The following is a 19,905-nucleotide window of genomic DNA, read 5'->3' as shown; positions in this document are numbered from 1 at the left end:
TCTGTCCGTCTAATATTATTTCGAGTCTTGCCGGAAATAGCAGATAAGCCTCACATCCTAGTTTCTGGAATGGGTCAATCATCTGACGTAACCGCCATCTTCTTTCGACAGTGACATGACAAAAGTCAGGGTGTGTGAAAAAGGTTATTCCATTAAACGTGCAGCGATCCTGAGGTTTTGCTCTGTCCATAATCTCTTGCCTGGCCAAGAAATTCCCCATAAACACTAGCATGGCTCTTGGTTTGTCTTTCTGAGAGCCGCTATATGTTTTCTTTTGCGTTAAAGGGAACATGTGTGCCTTCTGCACCTCTGTATCCCAGTTCCATCTATCCATCTCAGGGAACGCCCCCTTGAGAAGCATAATTACAAAGAATCTGGGGTCTTGCTTTTCTGCCCCCTCTGGAATTCCCAAAAGTCTGATGTTATTTCTCCTCTGCCTGTTTTCAAAATCCTCAAGCTTCCAGTTCATATCCTCAGTAGCCTTTACTTGCGCCTCCTTGAACTCCTGCCAGCTAGAAATCTCATCCTCCAATTTCCCAGTTCTTTTCTCCACCTCTGTGATACTTCCTGCCATCTCAGCATATAGCTTGTTCATTTTACTGAGCGAGCTTTGAATTTTCTTATTCACTTGCTTTGTCCTTTAACTTTCCGCCCTCGCTTCTCCCTGCATCTGCTTTAGGGTAGAGTATAGCAAATTCAAAGTGGGGGTGTCGCTATGCTGATTACTATGCTGGTCTCTAGAGCTCCCCTGAGCTAGGTCATCTTCTTGGTAAAGGCTCGAGGTGGCCGAACAGTCCCATACTAGCTTCTTTGTCACCTCAGTTTGTGTTGGGCTAACGGGCACCTGCCTCTTAGGGCGTCCTCGACTCCTCTGCTGCTGCTGCTGTTTCTTTTTTTGCGTTATGGAAATCTGCTGGATTGATTCCTCCTACCCTGAATCCGATGTCTCCAGTTCTGTATCCCTTCTTACAGCTCGGCTTACTTCTGAGCTTTCAGCAGACTCACTCCCTGTCTCACTTCCTGTTAAAGCCCCTTCTGAAGTTTCTGAAGCACCTGTCTCGTCGTTTACTGAGAAGAAGCAGACCTCATTTGGGGATCCAGGGGCCTGCTGCCCCCCCTCTGCATTTGCTGGCACTATGTGGACTACCGGATCAGCTTGATCTCCTTCCTCAGTATCCCCAATCAAGGCGGGCCCTGGGGAGTCTATACTGATAGCGCCGCTGCCTGCGTTTGCCAGTACTATCCCCCTCCAATAATGTTTCAGTCAACTGATTATTTTGTGCATCTAACAATGTTTTTGGTGTCCCCATTGTTTGCACCATGCCCCTTGCGTAGCTTACCTCCGATGACTCTAATGGCTCTGCATCTTTAAGCTCTGTATCTTTTGGCTCTCCCGACTCTCCTGGCACTTTACCAGTCTCTCCAGCCGTACTCACTGCTTCTCTCCCATCTCCAGGAATCGGTAGTTTCTCTGTGCCCTGCTCGTCTTGCTCTGAGGTCGACACGTCCGTGAGAGGTCTGCGCAGTACTCCCTGCGCGCGCACCTCTGCTTCGGGGGGAGATGCAGGTAGAGATGACTCCGTAGTTACGCTGTACAACATTTGCGCATCGCCGCCATGGACCACAAGATCTCCGGCCCCGGTTCTGGTTCCCATTCCTTTACCCGCTGCAGATGCTGTGGATCCCGTGAAGACTTCCTGTAGGGTAGGTTGCCGCATGTTACCCGCTTTAGGAGTTTTGTTCTCTCCAGCTTTTGGGGTTACTTTCGTCTGTTTTACTTTCAAGGCGCACTCCGCCGCTTTTCTCTCCGCCCTTTCAGCTCTAAGTTCCGCTTTCAGCTCAGCGTCCCGAGCCTTGTCTTTTGTCTTTTCTTTTGGTTTGTTAATCTGGTGGGCTGTAGTAGAATAGGCACTGCTCATTTTTGCTGCCTGCATTCTCGTAATGGCATGAGTGTCCGTCGGAATACCGGTGTCCACCTCACTTGCGCAATTCTTAGAGTCTTTAGTTTTAACTCGTAGTGGCATCCTGAAGCTCCAATTCAGCCTCAGGGTCTCAGCTATTGGACGTATCACACTGTCCTTAAGCTCGACAAGCGTAATATATAAAATGTTGCTGAGTGCCTTTGTCCGCATAAATGGCAGCACACTTTGTAGGGTGTTCTTAAGCCATCCTTTGCTCGTCATTCTTTGTTTCTCATTCTTCTCATACTTCTCCCGATGTGTTTCTTCCTTTCTTCATACAGCGGGAGAGGGAGGTAGAAGCGACCTACTCCTGAGTCAGACCCGCGGCCATCTTGCCCCCGAGGAGGGAATGGTTCTAATGTGCGGGGGAATGGAATTCCAAATTTTGGGGGCGCTTTCTTCTGGTTTTAGGTGGGATGAGTAGGAGGGAGTTTGAGCTTCTCAGATTCCAGGATTGGCTGGCTTTTGTGAGTTTTTTCGCCAGGTACTCGGGTTTGCCGGTGTGAAGGGCTTCATGGGTTAGGCAGACTGTTTTGAAGCTACTTCGCATTTCTACTGGAAGCCATTTGAGTTCATTGAGTGCAGGAGAGATATGATCAAATTTCTTGATGCCAGTGATCATTCTGGCAGCTGCACGTTGTTTTAATGGGGGCCAAGTGCGATTTAGGGATTCCTGTTAGGACTGCGTTCCCATAGTCCAGTCTTGACAGTACCAGAGATTGGGTGGCCTGTTTGAGATCATTGGTTGGAATGTAGGGTTTGATTTTGTTCAGTAGTCTGAGGTTAAGGAACGCACTTTTGGCCAAGTTCTTAATGTGTCTCATCATGTTCAGTTTTGGGTCTAAGGTGATGCCTAGAGATTTGACAGAATCTGCTAGAGTGAGATTCCCCTTGAGCGCATCCATAGCCTTTAACCATTCGGTGATTTGGAGGTTATCATCCTTGTTCGAGATGAGGAGTGTCTCAGTCTTGTCAGAATTTAGTTTCAAGTGGTTACTTGTCAGCCAGTGTTGTACATCTTTCAGGACATCATTTAGTCTTTGAATGTCCTGAGAGAGGTAGTTTCCAGATAGATCTGCGTATCATCAGCATAGAGGTGGAAGTGGATTTTGGCTTTTCTGAGTAGTTTGGAGAAAAGTTCCATGTAGATGTTAAAGAGTTGTGGTGAGAGCACCAAGCCTTGAGGGACGCCCTTGTTGAGTTGCTGAAGTTCGGAGGTGAAGTATTAGACTTTTATTTTTTGCCTGCGATTGTGGATAAAGGAGGAGAACCATTTGAGGACTACCTCACCAAGACCAGCTCATTCTTGGAGAGCCCTTATGAGGAGTTTGTGATCAACAGTATCAAATGCTGCCGAAAGGTCAACGAGAATGAGGAGGCAGCATTGGTCAGAGTCTAGTAATCCATGAATATCGTCCATGATGTTGAGAATCGCGGTTTCTGTGTTGCAGCCTCTTCTGAAGCCAGACTGGTGGGGGTCCAAGAGGTTGATGTTGTCCAGGTGCTGTGTTAGTTGATGTAGTACGCATATTTCTAGTGTTTTTGAGAGCAAGGGAAGGTTTGGCACAGGTCTAAAATTGTTCAGATCTGTCAGATCTAGGCCGGGTTTTTTCAACAGGGGGGTGACTTGCCCCATTTTAAGAAAATCAGGAACCACTCCGTTTTTTAGGGAGCTATTTATGATTGTGCTCCAGAGCGGTGCAAAGGCGTGCTTCATGTTTTTGATCAGTAGGGGAGGCATGGGGTCTAGGACGTGAGCTGAGGGTTTGGAGGTGGAGATCATCGTGATTATCTCATTTTCTGAAACGGGACGGAAGCTGAGCCAGGAATTGGGAGAGGAGCCAGTAGAGAGATCGTGTGGCACAGCTGTGATGCTCTTCATGAGGTGCAAGTTGTTGATGTCCAATGATAGTTCGATTTTTGAGATCTTGTCGTTGAAGAAATGGGCAAAGTTGTCACAGAGTTCTTTGGACACCTGTACAGATGAGGACACTGGCTTGGAGGTTTGTTGTCTATTGATGCTATAGAGCTCCTTAGGTCTGTTTGTGGCACTATCCAATGCCGCGCGGAAAAAGCTGAATTTCTTGTTTTTGGTGTGGTTGCTGTACTTCCTACGGGCTGATTTGAGTTGATCACAGAGTATGGAGGTCGGGTTGTTTCTCCACTTTCTTTCTTTCTTTGGCTCTTAAATTCCTCCTTTCGGAGTTGAGGTCAGAGTTGAACCATGATCTGGATGGGATGGCTCTGCCCTTTTTGAGCTTTAAAGGAGCTATTTTGTCAAGTAAGGACACTAGCTTAGCATTGTAACAATTGGTGAGGTCATTAGTGGAGAGGTAGTCATTGGTGTTGGGGAGAAGTGAGCTTATCTGATCTTCCAGGATTCCCAAGGGAACTTGAGAGAAGTTGTTCAGCCATTTGGGGGGATCTTGTGGAGGTGATTGGGAGAGAGTGGGGTGATTGATATGAAATAGGATCATGTGGTGGTCTGACCAGTCAACAGGATGTAGTTGATAGTGATTGTGTTTCTTTGCGCAATGATGGCATCCAGTGTGGCTCCTTTGTAGTGTGTCTCCTCTGTGCAGTACTGGATTAAATTGTTATCACAGAGGAGACTGGATAGAGATTGGATTAGAGGGTTATTGGTCTCGTTCCACCGTAGGTTCAGGTCACCTTTGGCTCCTAAATTCCTCCTTTCGGAGTTGAGGTCAGAGTTGAACCATGATCTGGATGGGATGGCTCTGCCCTTTTTGAGCTTTAAAGGAGCTATTTTGTCAAGTAAGGACACTAGCTTAGCATTGTAACAATTGGTGAGGTCATTAGTGGAGAGGTAGTCATTGGTGTTGGGGAGAAGTGAGCTTATCTGATCTTCCAGGATTCCCAAGGGAACTTGAGAGAAGTTTTTCAGCCATTTGGGGGGATCTTGTGGAGGTGATTGGGAGAGAGTGGTGTGATTGATATGAAATAGGATCATGTGGTTGTCTGACCAGTCAACTGGATATAGTTGATAGTGATTGTGTTTCTTTGCGCAATGATGGCATCCAGTGTGGCTCCTTTGTAGTGTGTCTCCTCTGTGCAGTACTGGATTAAATTGTTATCACAGAGGAGACTGGATAGAGATTGGATTAGAGGGTTATTGGTCTCGTTCCACCGTAGGTTCAGGTCACCAAGAATTAGATTATTGGTATCACCGAGTGCACCCTGTGCTATCAGGTCGGATAGTTGTTCTCTGAATGCAGCGTTTTTACCTGGGGGGTGATAGAGCAGGTGACAAAGTAAAGAACCACCATCTTTGGTCTTGATGTTGAATGAGAGACATTCAAATGTATTGTAATCAAAAGAGTTATTTTCCGTGATGACCATGTTGTCCTTATGGATAATAGCAACCCCTCCTCCTCGCTTGTCTATCCTGTCTTTGTTGATGAGGGAGAAGCCTGAGGGTACAAACATGTCTAAGCATTGTGGGGATATCTCATTGAGCAACGTCTCTGTGAGGAACGCAATGTCAATGTCATGCGAGAGGATAGTCTCTGCTAGTACAGTTGCGTGTAGTGAGGCCGATCTGCAGTTGATCAGTAAGCAGTTGGCGAAAAGCTCTTTGTTGCTGGCGGTCCTTTCTTTGGGCACCCTAGGTATGGTGGTAAGGATGGGCAGTCTCGGGAGTTTTGTGCAGGGAAGGCCTTTCCGGAGGTCTGTGATCACTTGGATTTTGGATTTAGGGAAGTCAGAGGGGGGTGCGTCGTACGAAGAGGGAAGGTGTGGGCCTGGCAAGTAGGTGAACTTGCCAGGTCGAAATGGCAGTTTAAACCTGCATACACAGGCTCTGCAGTGGCAGGCCTGGGACGTGTTTAAAGGACTACTCATCTGGGTGGCACTATCGGTGCTGCAGGCCCACTAGTAGCATTATATTTACAGCTCATGTGCACATATAGTGCACTGTACTAGGGATTTATCAGTAAATCAAATATGCCAACCATGGAGAAACCAAATGCCATTACATTTTAGACACAGGGCACATGCACTTTAGCACTAGTTAGCAGTGAAAGAGTGTCCAGAGTCCTAAGGCCAGCAAAAATTAAGTTCAGCACACAGTCAAAACAGGAGTCAGAAGGCAAAATGTCAGGGGAAATCACACCAAAAGATGCCAGGTCTAACACACACTCTAGCCTGCTAGGGAAAGGAACTAAGCTATATATTAGTGGAAACAGATTGGGACATGCTAAACAGAGCCATACCTTTAATTGATAAAACCATCCACTTCTATTGCATTACTTATTCTGACTATATCGCCACCTGAGAGTGCTCACTGTAAATGCTTTGAAGGGCAGCTGTGAGAGAAGAGTAAGAGACAATGACGCTGTAGGACCTGGCAGAGCCTATAAGCTCTTGTATGTTTTAAACATGTTGTGATTGCCACTTTTTAGTCATGCTCATCACCTCAGAGCAAGGGCAACTGTTATGACATGTGCAGTGATGCTCAAATATAGAATATCAGGACAGCTACAGGATGTGTTTGTTGTTCTTATAACCTCAATTTTATTACTATATCCTTTTAGAGAGGCATTTCTTTCTGTCGGGAATCTTTCGGCCCACTCTGCTACTACAGAAAACATGTTCCATGGACTGCCTCCACTGAGTAACTCTGTAGTCAAGAGTGCCTTTGCTTCACAACTACCTCTGCCTCAGCCGCTGGATCCTCGGAAGCACAGGGTGAGTAGAGGTACCTTAATAATAAACAAATACTGATGTCTATGGTATATCAATACACAGTATGTCAGAAATGTAAGGCAAGAGCACATCCTGGACATGCTATTCTGTTCGCAGTTTTGCTTCTAAGATGCATAATTTAGGACGCCCAACAGCATGCATTAGTCTTAAAGGGCAAACGTTGATCGACAACTATGTATATAGCTGTTGTGTTGTGATGACATTAGGCCCTGCAGGACAGAGCCACTACAATGGACAACTTTTCCTGCCCTGGGACGGGATTGGGGCAAGACGTAAAGGAGGAGGGTATTCTAGGTTAGAAGACAGCAAGGACAGCATAGACACCCTCCCCCAGAAGCAGAAAACACAATGCCAAAGAGGGTTTGAATAAAAAAGAATAGATCAGTAAGCCATTAGTGTCTGCTCTGTAAATTTCCTTTGAATCAGGACATACAGGATATGATAATAGCCACACCCCAAATCCATGACCCACCATCATACAGTGGTGGTGCATGACTCTATTACTCACTAGCAATGTTCATTACATTAATTCTATGTCCAAATCGTAAATATATGCTCAAGAAGCTCTACACCGGAGCCTAGTAATGATGATTGCCTTATCAAAACAAGGTCTACCATTGCTAGTAGTTCTGTTTTACTGGCTGGAGGTTAGGGTATGATATGGTTGGATGCACAAACATCAAACATATAGGCACATATAGCACACAGGCAGGACCCTGATAAGAACACACATGTTCATTTGATTGTTTGCATGGATGGATTGATGACTGTTGCATTGTGTACAGCAATGACTAGATGGTTGGATGACTGTGAGAGCACACAGAAAATTGATTGATGTGGTTGGGTAGCTGGATGGCCGCAAGGGTAGGTGGATGGACGAATGCTTGGTTGTGGGTGGATAGATATATACTTGGGTACTTGGGTGTGGGTTGGTGGTGGATGCTTAGAGGGAGATAGGATGTATGGGTGTGGGTAAACGTGCATGGAAGGGGCGTGTGAAGATCTAGTTAGAAGAAAATACAGTTGAGGATCTGATTCAAGATCAGTCTTTTTGGGATGTTCAAAGCTAGGCATGATATCCAACTCGCAGGTATTTCTCACTACTCCTCATTGTAAGTGCTTATTGGATCACTTTTATAATAACGAACCAGTTGCAGTTCCTGCTCTGAAAAAAAGAGCCAGTCACCCCTGGTTATGTGCATATATGTCTGGCTACTTTGAACTGATTCAAAAACAATCCTTTCGAAAGATGTAAATCTAGGCATGAGTTCCAACTTTCATGGATTCCAAATTTTCCTGACTTCAAGGACTCCTAAAGACCAGTCCTGTTTCTTTTTCTTAAAAGAAAAACCTGGGGAACCATGGGCCGTGAATCGTGCTTCTCTGTTCTCACACACACAAGTCGAACTATCAACACCTCTCAACTCTGGACAAAATGAGTACAGTAAGTCATGAATCCAAGATGTCTACCTCTTCACTCACCAACATGTAGAGGAACTGTAAAATAATCTAATATGTCCCGTTTTGTTCAAATGAATTTACTAGAACTGGCCAAAGGTCGATACATATACTATTTTAGAAGAGGTTGTAGTAAATGAAGGAGGTTCGGTTGAGGATGTAAAATCTTCTCTTTTTTCGTTTTTACGAGTTGACGATCCAAAAAACTGAAGGACTCCAGAGAAAAATCAAGTCAACATTTTATGAAGATGATGGGCTGGGTGGACTGGCATCCAGTTACGTGCCTCTGATTACTGCCCCATGAGTTACCAAACTGGTGAATAAATCATTCAAGACAGGCGTGACCTGCAATAGAAAAATAAGCAGTAGATCTGCTAATTAAAAAGATATTTAGATCCCAGTGTGTTTCAAAATGTCTACCCAATTGCTGGTGTTCACAGTGTCAAAAACGCGGAGAGGGTCACTGCTTCTCAGTTTCAGGAATTCCTAGACCATCAACTGCTGGTCTACCAGTGTGCCTTCTGGACACACCATGGTACTGAGACAGTGATTGCCCCACTACGTTATGTTTTAACTAAAGCTGCCAAAGGTGAATTGTCAGTGTTAATCCTTCTTAATTTGTCTAATGCATTCAAGACTTTGAATTTCAGCCTTTAATTCATTGGCTCAGATTGGACAGCTGTATGCCAAAGACAGCTTTAAAATGGTTTAATTATTTGTAACGGGTCAAACAAGTGTGGTGGCCTGAGTCCCTTTCTGTTTGCAGAATCTAGTGTGGAATATGAGAGGCACCAAATGTTAGACCAAAGTGTTGGAGAGTTGCACAGCTCTAGTGTGCTAGAAGTTTTATAGGAATGATTCACCAATGTCTTCCATTTTTGAGGGTGCTGCCCGGGTGGTGTCTCTTGTCGTGGACGTCAATTAAAATATCAAGAAAGTGATCCCAACAGATGTTGGAAGCATCCCCTGGCGCTCCACTCTTGTGTGACTGGAATAGTCCAGATCAGTTATTTTTAAACATAAGTTCATGAAAGTCTTTATGTTGGAATAGTCTTATTTTTTTAATCATAAGTTCATATTTATTCCAAACTGTTCATTTCCATGATTAGTGATATTCAATCAAAACAACATGATTTTCAGTCCAATGCATTTCGGGCTGAATCGCCCTTCATCTGGGACCATAAACTAGAAGCAAATGTTCACATCTATCATCACTATTAATATCTTCATTAAGCCATTATTTTCATCATCAGCCCACTGTTATGCTTTTTCCTCTTTTTTCCCAGATGATGCATACATTTCTCTGTGTGTCAGGGACCAGCAAGATGACTTCCCTGAACTCAAAAGAGGTTTGGAAGAAGTCACCTTCTGGACAGATACAAAATGAATCTAAATAGAACAGAAAAATGAGGTGCCCATTATAAACTCCATTCAGAAATTCCAAGCAAGTGATGGGCTTAGTCATCCTTCCAAACTCTTTGGATTCCATCACCTTTTGCAAGAATACTCAGCATCATCCGAAATGTCGGTCTCATTGTTGAGGCACACATTAGGTCAGTGGCGCAAACACCTCTGTACATTGATAAGAAGCTCCACAAATGATGAGCGGCATCTTTAACACAATGCAAATTGTATTATGCAAATGCATTGTTGGATGGTCTCCCGAAGTGCCAAACTGCACAACAACCCCACTAATAAAATCCTGGAGCCAAGATTGAGACTTAATTTAGGGAAAACAATTGGCTTTCACCAGCCTTAAATCTTCTCCGCTGATAGCCATTGGCTTAAGAGCATGGCATTTAAAATTGTGTGAAAAGTTAGTAATTGCATTAGTAGTACCACTCCAGTTGATCTCCTGGAGAAAAGACTCCAATATATACTCAAATCTCAACTCCAGTGGAACGAAGATCGCAGATTCAAAGTGTTAGGACAAAGATCTGGAACTTTAGCTCTTTGTGCTTTTTTTGGTGTGTGCATAACTACTAAACCAGGTATACTGTCGCTGGGTATGCCTTCTTTTTGGTTAGTTAATTTGTAGAGGTGCATTTTGATTGATTCTCTAAAAGCTAAGTGATTCCTGATGTGTAAGTGTGAAGGAACTGCATTCTATAACCAAGATGTGTCACATATGAAAGGAACGTCCTTCTTGCCTAGTTAGAAGATACTTGGACAGAAGAGAAAGCAAACGTGTGAGCTGGTGTATTGATAACGATCTTGTCCTTAACAAATTCCAAACACGGTCCATAGATAGCTTTGTGGTAAGTAGTAAGTACTTTGAGCTCTTCTCGACTGGCAGCTAGTGTAGATGGTCGAGATGATGGGCAACAGAAATCTTCTGTGGTAAGTATAGCATGACTCTCACAGCCATATGTTGGATAATCAGGAGTTTGTTTAGAACATTCTTGGGGAGGGCACTTATAGGCAGGCAAATACACCAACTACCAAATATCACATTGTTAAAGAGAAAATGCTCCTGTTGATGGGCCCAATATATCAATGATAATATCATCAAGCAGTTACTGAAGGGTGCAGACCCAAAGCAACCAATGGATGAATAGGGTTACTCAAAAATGCCCCCTTTATATTTAAGAGCCTCACGTGAGCTCCTGCAGGCAGCTATTGTTGCGTGTAGGTCCTGCACCCAGGGAGTGATGCTCGGATATCAGTTCTCTTCACTGAGAGTTATAGCTGTTCAGTGCCCGCTGCAGTCTGTTACGTTGCTCAAGAGACAATCCATTTTCCTAGAGGAACTATTTCAATATATTTGTTTTTGAAATACATGACGTCCCTTTCTTACATGTCCCCTGTTTGACTGATCTGTTAACATCCAAAGAGACAGGTGTACTGCCTGTGCATACCACACATTACCTATCTAGAGAACAATGAATAGTAGACATGTCATCAAACTGTTTGATATTACAGAGTACATTTACTTTTGTAATTTTGACTTTTTTACGTTTCTCTATCTTTTTCAGACATTTATGATGTTTCCCTGGAGAACATTTCTATCAGACGGGGGACTGTTCCCCGTTTTAATTAGCAACCCTTGCAACACAGAGTATAATATGCAGGTACGTGGAGAGACGACAACTTTTATTCTGGATTTATTTGATGTTGACACTTACTTAGTGTGATATTAATTGAATCGGTTGCCTCCTTTACTGTGCATTTTACTTAGTTTACTCTGGACTCTACCTAATGCTGTTTGGTCTTTGGAACTGGTTTACTTAAAATCACCACTGCATCCATTTGGGGAGACACAAAGGTGTGCTGCATGTGCTCTACTTTGTAAATGTAAAAGTAAAAGGAAATTATTAGTATACCGAAATATGTCCTAAACCGGTAGAACAAATACATCATGATCCACAATTAACAGAACATGTTCAATAGAACTACATAACACTTGAAATACTCCAACTAAGTACAGTTAATGCACCCACATATCAACATGCCGAACAATACCACTGCCACTTCACCCAGACAACAACTGAATGCCTTTGCCAAGGCTTCAGCGACGCCCAATGAACTCGATCGGCTGCGCATATGGTAATTGTTCTAGCACACTCATTTTAAACAACAGACCCACAAATCCACTGCTGATGCTACAGTACCTAAACCCACCCAGTCTCTCGTCAGCATTGGAATCCTCAAAATCAGGATGATAGGTTACCAAAATCTGATGGAGCTGCGACCGCATTCTTATGTCAGAATGAAGGCTGTATAGATATGTCTACAAAAACATATTTATATATATATATATTACCTACTGGCGGTCGCCAGTAGGTATATATAGTTAGGACCTAGTTTCCATAGGAAATCCGCAACATTCTATTCGGAATAACTTTGGCGCTGGTTGATGAATCTTCGCGAATTTCTCAAAGAAGATGGCCCGCTCCGCTCCTTCCCTGAAAGTTTTGGGGGGATTCGTAAAGTGGGGGCTGAGAAAAAAGGGGGGTCCCAAAACGTGTTTTCCCCATGATATTTTCCATAGGATGATTAGACACGGCTACAGCCCGAACGGCTGAACGGAATTACACCAAATTTGGCAGAGAGGTAGAGTTTGGTTCGCAGATCGGCCTTTTGCTTAAATGGTGTAAATCCCTCCAGTAGTTCCTGAGAAAATCAAAAGGAAAAAAATATATATATCTGGGCGGAGCCTAACCGCACATCTCATCGTGAGATCTGATTCGCTGTCAGCACTTCATCCAAGAAGTGTTGGCAGCCATTTTGGGACCAATATACATGATAGCACCTCATTAAAAAGCATTGCAGTTAATAGAAGGTTTTAGGACTTTAGTTACATTATAAATCATTTGTTGATGGTACCATACTCATTTTAGGAATTGTGGTGTGTTCTGAGGTGATTTTACCATGTGAAAAAGCCTTCTGCTGGGATATCATGAATCATGTTTGAAAGAAAACTATTATCTCATGCTTTTCCCAAGGTGGTTTGGAAGGGGATCTATAAGCTAAACTGAAAGCATATTTTCAGTAAATTCACATTATCTTTCTCAGTCATGTGAGAATGAAGTCTGACATTCTCAGTAAAACATGTACATCCAACAAGGACAGAGACTGTCAGTTGAATTTAAAAAACATTTGTATAGCGCGCTTCTACCACGCGGTTTCTTGGCGCTTTCGGATTGCGAGGAGACAACAGGAGCGGAGGGAATCTAGACCTTATAGGATCGGGAGAAGAGCAGAGTTTTAAGACCTTTCCGGAACTCGATGTAAGAGGATGTCATGCGGAGTTCGGTCGGAAGGGAGTTCCAGAACGCAGGAGCGAGAACTGCAAATTTTGTTCCGCCCGCCTTTTTCTTTCTGAAACGGGGGGTAGTTAGCAGGGCCTGATGGGTGGATCGAAGCTCTCTACCCGGCGTGTAGGGCTTGATGACGGAGCAGATGAACTCCGGGGCGGTGCCCATTTTGGCCTGAAAGGTGGTACAGCCAAGCTTGAACAGGGCTCGCTCTTTCACCGGCAGCCATTGCAGTGCCTGCAGTAAGGGAGTAGCTCGGTGGAATTTGGGCAGGCCGTGAATCAGGCGGGCGGCCTGGTTCTGCACTAGCTGCAGACGGTGAATGGCGTAGGCTGGGGCGCCATTGTAAATGATGTTGCCATAGTCAAGTTGATTCCTTTGTGTTCTACTGCAGCCTCCTAGAGTGTTCTAAAGAACAACTGGAGCGCTAACAGTCCTACTTATTACAAAGGTATGGCACACCTGAAGCCATCTTGATTGGAATGAAGTGGTAAGTCTGAAAACATTTAATTTAAAAAGGAACAAAATGAGGGGGTATACTTTGCCATAGAAAGTATGATTAGTGCTGCAGAAAGAAAAATTAGGGCACATTTTGAGTGACTTCTCAAATCCTCTTCTATTTCATTAAAAAATTCTGACATGCAGTCTCCCAAGATGGCCACCAGAGACAAAAGAGCCCAAGTGTAGCCCAAATATCACCCAGATGTAGCCCAAGTATAGCCCAATGACAGAATGTCCCAGAGTGTTTTAAAGAACAACTAGAGCGCTAACAGTTTTACTCATGACAAAAGTATGGCACACCAGAAGCCATCTTGATTGGAATGAAGTGGTAAGTCTGAAAACATTTAATGTAAAAAGGAACAAAAACGAGGGGGTTCATTTTGCCATAGAAAGTATGATTAGTGCTTCAGAAAGAAAAATTAGGGCACATTTTGAGTGACTTCTCAAATCCTCTTCTATTTCATTAACACCATCGATGCTGATGGTATTTTCCTCCGGTGCTGGTCTTGTTGGAAATCCCGATGATCATGACGAGCTCAGCTCGTCATGAGCACAGCTCCACTGTGCCTCATGACGAGCTGAGCTTGTCATGAACATCGAAGGGGTTAAAGAAATTCTGACATGCAGACTGAAACATGCACTTTGAATACCAGCAGCAGACTTCCCTGGTGAGCAGTAGCTTTTCTACAGTGATCTAATGAGCAACTAGAGTGCTAACATTCAGAATTTATGGCAAATGTGTGACACATCTGAATGCCTTCTTGATGGAACCAAAGTAAACAAGCATTGAAAATGCAATAGATCTCGCCCTCGTTTAAGTTAAAGCCATTCTGTTTGTAATTAGGTGGCTTTTTAGCTTTGCTTTTATTCGTGTTTTTCAAACTTTCATGTAAATAACATGCATATCTATGCATATATGTATATGTATGCATGCATTTATATTTGTATTTATATAGATATGCAGATTATATATGTTTATATATGTATCTATATATATATATATATATACACACATACATATATATAAATGCATATATATATACGTGTATATGTGTGCGTGTAGAGAGAGGTAGAGACTAATAGAGAGAGGTAGAGAGTAGAGAGTGAGTAATAGAGAGTAGAGAGTGAGTAGTAGAGAGCAGTAGAGAGAGTAGCAGAGAGTGAGTAGTAGAGAGTATTAAAGTAAGTAGTAGAGAGTGAGTAGTAGAGAGAAGTAGATAGTAAGTAGTAGAGTGAGTAGTAGAGAGCAGTAGAGAATGAGTAGACGAGAGTAGTAAAGAGTGAGTAGTAGAGAGTAGTAGAGAGTGAGTAGTAGACAGTGAGTAGTAGAGAGTAGTAGAGAGTGAGTAGTAGAGAGTGAGTAGCAGAGAGAGAGAAAAGTAGAGAGTAGTAGAGAGTGAGTAGTAGAGAGTAGTAGAGAGTGAGTAGTAGAGAGTGAGTAGTAGAGTGAGTAGTAGAGTGAGTAGTAGAGAGTGAGTAGTAGAGAGTGAGTAGTAGGGAGTGAGTAGTAGAGAGTGAGTAGTAGAGAGTGAGTAGTAGAGAGTAGTAGAGAGTGAGTAGTAGAGTGTAGTAGAGAGTGAGTAGTAGAGAGTGAGTAGTAGAGAGTAGTAGAGAGAGAGTAGTAGAGAGTAGTAGAGAGTGAGTAGTAGAGAGTAGTAGATAGTGAGTAGTAGGGAGTGAGTAGTAGAGAGAGAGAGTAGTAGAGAGTAGTAGAGTAGTAGAGAATGAGTAGTAGAGAGTGAGTATTAGAGAGTAGTGGAGTAGTAGAGAGTGAGTAGTAGAGAGTAGTGGAGAATATTCCAAAGTTTGGCACAGCACCACTTGCACAACAGCATGTCCAATCAAATCATATCACTTAGAGTCCTTATTGAAGCGCTGAATCTTGGCGTATATTCAAATGCTTTTATTTTCCTTAAGTTTATGTACCACATCCAGCCGATGCGTTTCGTTCTGTACAACAGAACTTCTTCAGGGCGTTCTTATTTCCTTCAAGTTATGTTGGTATCCTGTTGTCATATAACTAGATATTTCTTCCAAATGTTAGACGAGACGTAAGTACATTCTTATTCAAAGTGACTAGGTATCAATTTGACCCACACAATTCGGGCAGACTTGAGTAATTTATAGCATCCTCAAAGTCAGTCTTTCAGAAATTCCAAAGTATAGGACATGATAATCCAAATCCAAATCCAAATGTTTCTCAAAAAAAGTCATTTTCAATCGTTCGGAATATCGGCGTTTGGGCAGATATGACCCAAGGACATGGTTTATGACTTTTCTTGAGAAACATTTGGATTTGGATTATCATGTCCTATACTTTGGAATTTTTGAAAGACTGACTTTGAGGATGCTATAAATTACTCAAGTCCATGGATGCTGCTGGGAACGCCCCCAGCAACACCCATTGCACGTCCCTTTAACGCAGGACACTGCGTTAAAGGGACTGATATTTATCAGGCAGGATTATGCCACAAAAAGTGGCTTAGTCCTGCCTGATAAATATCACTCAGTCTTCTGTGCCACCGGAACGTCACAAAAAGTGCATCATTCATGACATGGTCAGTGACATCACTGATGACATCACTGATGACATCTCAAATTACATCACTGATGACATCATCCATGTGACAATCAAATACACCGCATCACACACTAGTATAATCTTTCATCACTCACTGTAAAATAGAAAGTGCCACATTTGAAACCATTGACACACCAATATAAATTTCTAAACACCCACTCAGTTATTCATAGAACTATACACACATCTAATCACTTACCTATAGATTCAGTGTTATATGCAGTGAATAATCAACAGAACACTATCAAATATACTTATATGCCTATTTCAACATTACACACCAGCACCCATTGTATTCACTTATAAAGACATCCTTCTGACTTATGCAAACAATTGATTATAGTTACATTTACTCACCTACACACTTTTACAAACACCACTTCATCTATTTATATAGATAGTAACTCACGCTTAGTGTGTTATAAAATCACTATTACAAGTATACAGTTATCCATATAGTGACTCATACAATCACTAAGTCTTAGGCACAATTAATTAGATATAACTGTCACATACACTGCCTTTTTTTTCAAGTTTAATGGAGATGTACCATTGAGAGAAATATTTCATCACCACCACACCCATAAACATATACACTCACTGAAACAACTGTTATAAAATGTAGTCTTAACCTCATATACCTACTGAATGAACTATTCACACATTTTTTGGCAATCACACACCCCCCACCAAACCACATAAACATTCATTTACCCATACAAATACTCAGTTAAGAAACCAATAACAAATATAGTCTTTCACATAGCAATTAAGACAAAACAATAAAGACTTTCACACAGTTTGGTAACTACACATTATATATAATGAGACTCTACAAATTAGTCAAGGAAACAATCAATGACACTGTTACTAAAACCACCATCCACGCATTTATATTTATATATCCACTCATTCTTCAATGCAAAGTAGTGTATTTATAATACATATTTAAATATCAAAGCAAACCACATTCACTGGATGATGCCATCAGTGATGTCACTGATCATGTCATGAATGATTTAATATGTGACATCATCAGCAGTGGATTGCGGGCGCACAAGTTATAGTGAGTACAACTAACTATACCAGGGGAAGTTCAATGGTTTTGTATGAGTAAAATGTCCAGCTAACTATAATATATATATATTTATATATACGTGCGCGGACCTTCGCGTGCGCGAGCTGCATGCTGATTGGCTGCCATTGTCTGTCAACACTCCAAAACAGAAATTGTTGGCAGCCAACTTGTGCCTCGGTAGACTGAGGCACAAGAAAGCAGAAAAACAAACGTGTAGAACTCAAAAAGGGGGCAGAGTAGAAGCACCTTGACCCCCTAGGCCTGCTCAGGGGGTCCTACTAGGACCCCCCAAGGCAAAAAAATATATATTTTTTTAAAAATCACGGGGTGCGCGTACCGTGCGTGCACGGGTCCGCGTACGTATGCGTACGTTACGCGGACGGTGCGCGTACCTTTCCGAGAAAGCTGCATGCTTATTGGCTGTCATCACTCCAAACCAGGAAGTGTTGGCAGCCATCTTGTGCTCATTAGACTGAGGCACAAGAAAGCAGAAAAACAAACATGCAGAACACAAAAAGGGGGCAGGGTAGAAACACCCTGACCCCCTAGGCCTGTTAAGGTGGTCCAACAAGGACCCCCAAGGCAATTTTTTATTTTTTTTAACCCAGTATTTTTTTTTAAAAATTACCCCCAGGGGGACCAAATCGCGGGGGCATAGTGATAAAGAAGTGTGGGGGTGCCCAATCCCCCCCACACTACCCCGGGGACTGCCGCCCTCCAAGGCAAAGCAACACAGCCCCCTGGCGCATACTTGAGTCTCCTGGTGGGCTAGTTGGCCCCCAGGGACCCCCAGTATGCAAGGGGAATTAGTTCCCTCTCTGCAAACGTGCCAGGGGGCTGCGTTGCAGAGAGGTGTAACATGGGGCATAGCCTCATTACACCTCTGTGCAATGCAGCCCCCTGGCGCATACTGGAGGTTCCAGGTGGGCTAGTTGGCCCCCAGGGGCCCCCAGTATGCAAGGGGAATTAGTTCCCCCTCTTCAAACATGAACTGGGGCTGCGTTGCAGAGAGGTGTAAAAAAGGTTGTGGCCTTATTACACCTCTGCAATGCAGCCTTCTGGTGCATACTGCAGGTTCAAGGTGGGCTAGTTGGCCCCCAGGGACCCACAGTATGCAAGGGGAATTAGTTCCCCCTCTGCAAACACGCCCGGGGGCTGCGTTGCAGAGAGGTGTAAAAAGGGGCGTGGCTTCATTACACCTCTCTGCAATGCAGTCCCCTGGCGTTTACTGGTGATTCCTGGTGGGCTTTCAGGTCTTATATAGTTAGGAATTAGCATTAAAAAAACCTTGCAAATTCACTGAAAAAACCATAGGTTTCAGGCCTTATATAGTTAGGAATTAGCATTTAAAAAACCTTTGAAATTCACTGAAAAAACCATAGGTTTCAGGCCTTGTATAGTTAGGAATTAGCATTTAAAAAACCTGAGGCAGATCCTTCTCCTACCTGGCGGCCAAGACATGGAACTCCCTCCCCATCCACCTTCGGCTGACCCAGGACCACCTCGCCTTCAGGAGACAACTCAAGACCTGGTTGTTCGAGCAGTAGCGGCCCCCCTTCCCCAAGCGCCTTGAGACCCTTCCGGGTGAGTAGCGCGCTATACAAGTGTTATGATTGATTGATTGAAGTATACATAAGATGATTGTGTGAGTGACTGTATGGATAACTGTATACTTGTAATAATGATTTTATAATTCACTAAGCATGACTTACTATCTAAATGAATAGATGAAGTTGTGTTTGTATAAGTGTGTAGCTAAGTAAATATGTAAGTATGATCCATTGTTTGCATAAGTGAGTAGGATGATTTCATATGTGAATAGGATGTGTGCTGGTGGGTAATGTCGATATAGGTGTATAAGTATTTTTGATAGTGTTCTATTGTTCATTGACAGCATGTATGAGTGAATCTACAGGTAAGTGATTAGATGTGTGTATACATCTATGAATCACTGAGTGGGTTTTTAGATACTTGTATTGCTGTGACAATGGATTCAAATATGATACTCTGTATTTTACAAAGAGTGATGAAAGATTTTACTAGTGTATGAAAAGGTGTATGTGATTGTCACGTGAATGATGTCATCAGTGATGTCATTGGAGATGTCATCAGTGATGTCACTGACCATGTCATGAATGATGTAATATGTGACATCATCAGCAGTGGATTGCGGGTGCGCGAAATATAGTTAGTACAACTAACTATATAGGAGCAATTTCAATGGTTTTGAATGAGTGAAATGCCCAGCTAACTAGAACACCCCTAAAACATATAGTTTTTTCAGTGAATTTTAAAGGTTTTTTAAATTCTAATTCCTAACTATATAAGGCCTGAAACCTATGGTTTTTCAGTGAATATATATATATATATATATATATATATATATGTGTCAACTTTAAACAAAAGACCTAATTTAAAATTTGGTGGACAGATTACTCAATCACAAACGAGACAGGTAGCCCATCCACCGTATTAACAAGTGCATACCCTAGGGCCCGTGTAAAAAAGCATATGGGATCTTTGCCATCTTTTGTGACAGACTACCCGTCCACCAAACTCTATATTAGGCCCAAACACAAGTTTTGCTGCTGGTTTTATAATGGTGTATGTTTACTTTATATGCTTATGGCATAAACCATACCACTCATCTCTCTGAAACCTGGTGGTGTTGCAGTGACTTGAGATGCAGATTATGATGTCTCCACTCAGCTATTTAGAAAGGAAAACCAGAATAACTCAAGTAATCAGTAACACTGTTCAATCCTTTTAGTCCAAATCCTGTGTTCCGCCTGTCCTACAATCACAGGATGAAACACTCTAGTAAGTAACCTGCATTGGTAGCAC

At 42.8% G+C, this 19,905-nt stretch overlaps 1 protein-coding gene across 1 annotated transcript in view; it reads left to right on the top strand.

Annotated features, from left to right (window-relative positions):
• LOC147707857 (uncharacterized) overlaps positions 1–19,905 on the top strand; it is a 910,329-nt gene that overhangs the window by 511,907 nt on the left and 378,517 nt on the right. The window contains exons 31-32 of the mRNA XM_086925682.1: positions 6,515–6,668; positions 11,120–11,215. Coding sequence (XP_086781808.1) covers positions 6,515–6,668; positions 11,120–11,215 — 250 coding nt within the window. The remainder of the gene's footprint in view (positions 1–6,514; positions 6,669–11,119; positions 11,216–19,905) is intronic.

This window comes from Lissotriton vulgaris, chromosome 6 (genome assembly GCF_964263255.1).
Source record: "Lissotriton vulgaris chromosome 6, aLisVul1.2, whole genome shotgun sequence".
Classification (NCBI taxonomy): Eukaryota; Metazoa; Chordata; class Amphibia; order Caudata; family Salamandridae; genus Lissotriton; species Lissotriton vulgaris.
The sequence above is the reverse complement of the archived record's forward strand: the minus strand, read 5'-3'. Positions and strand labels throughout refer to the sequence as shown.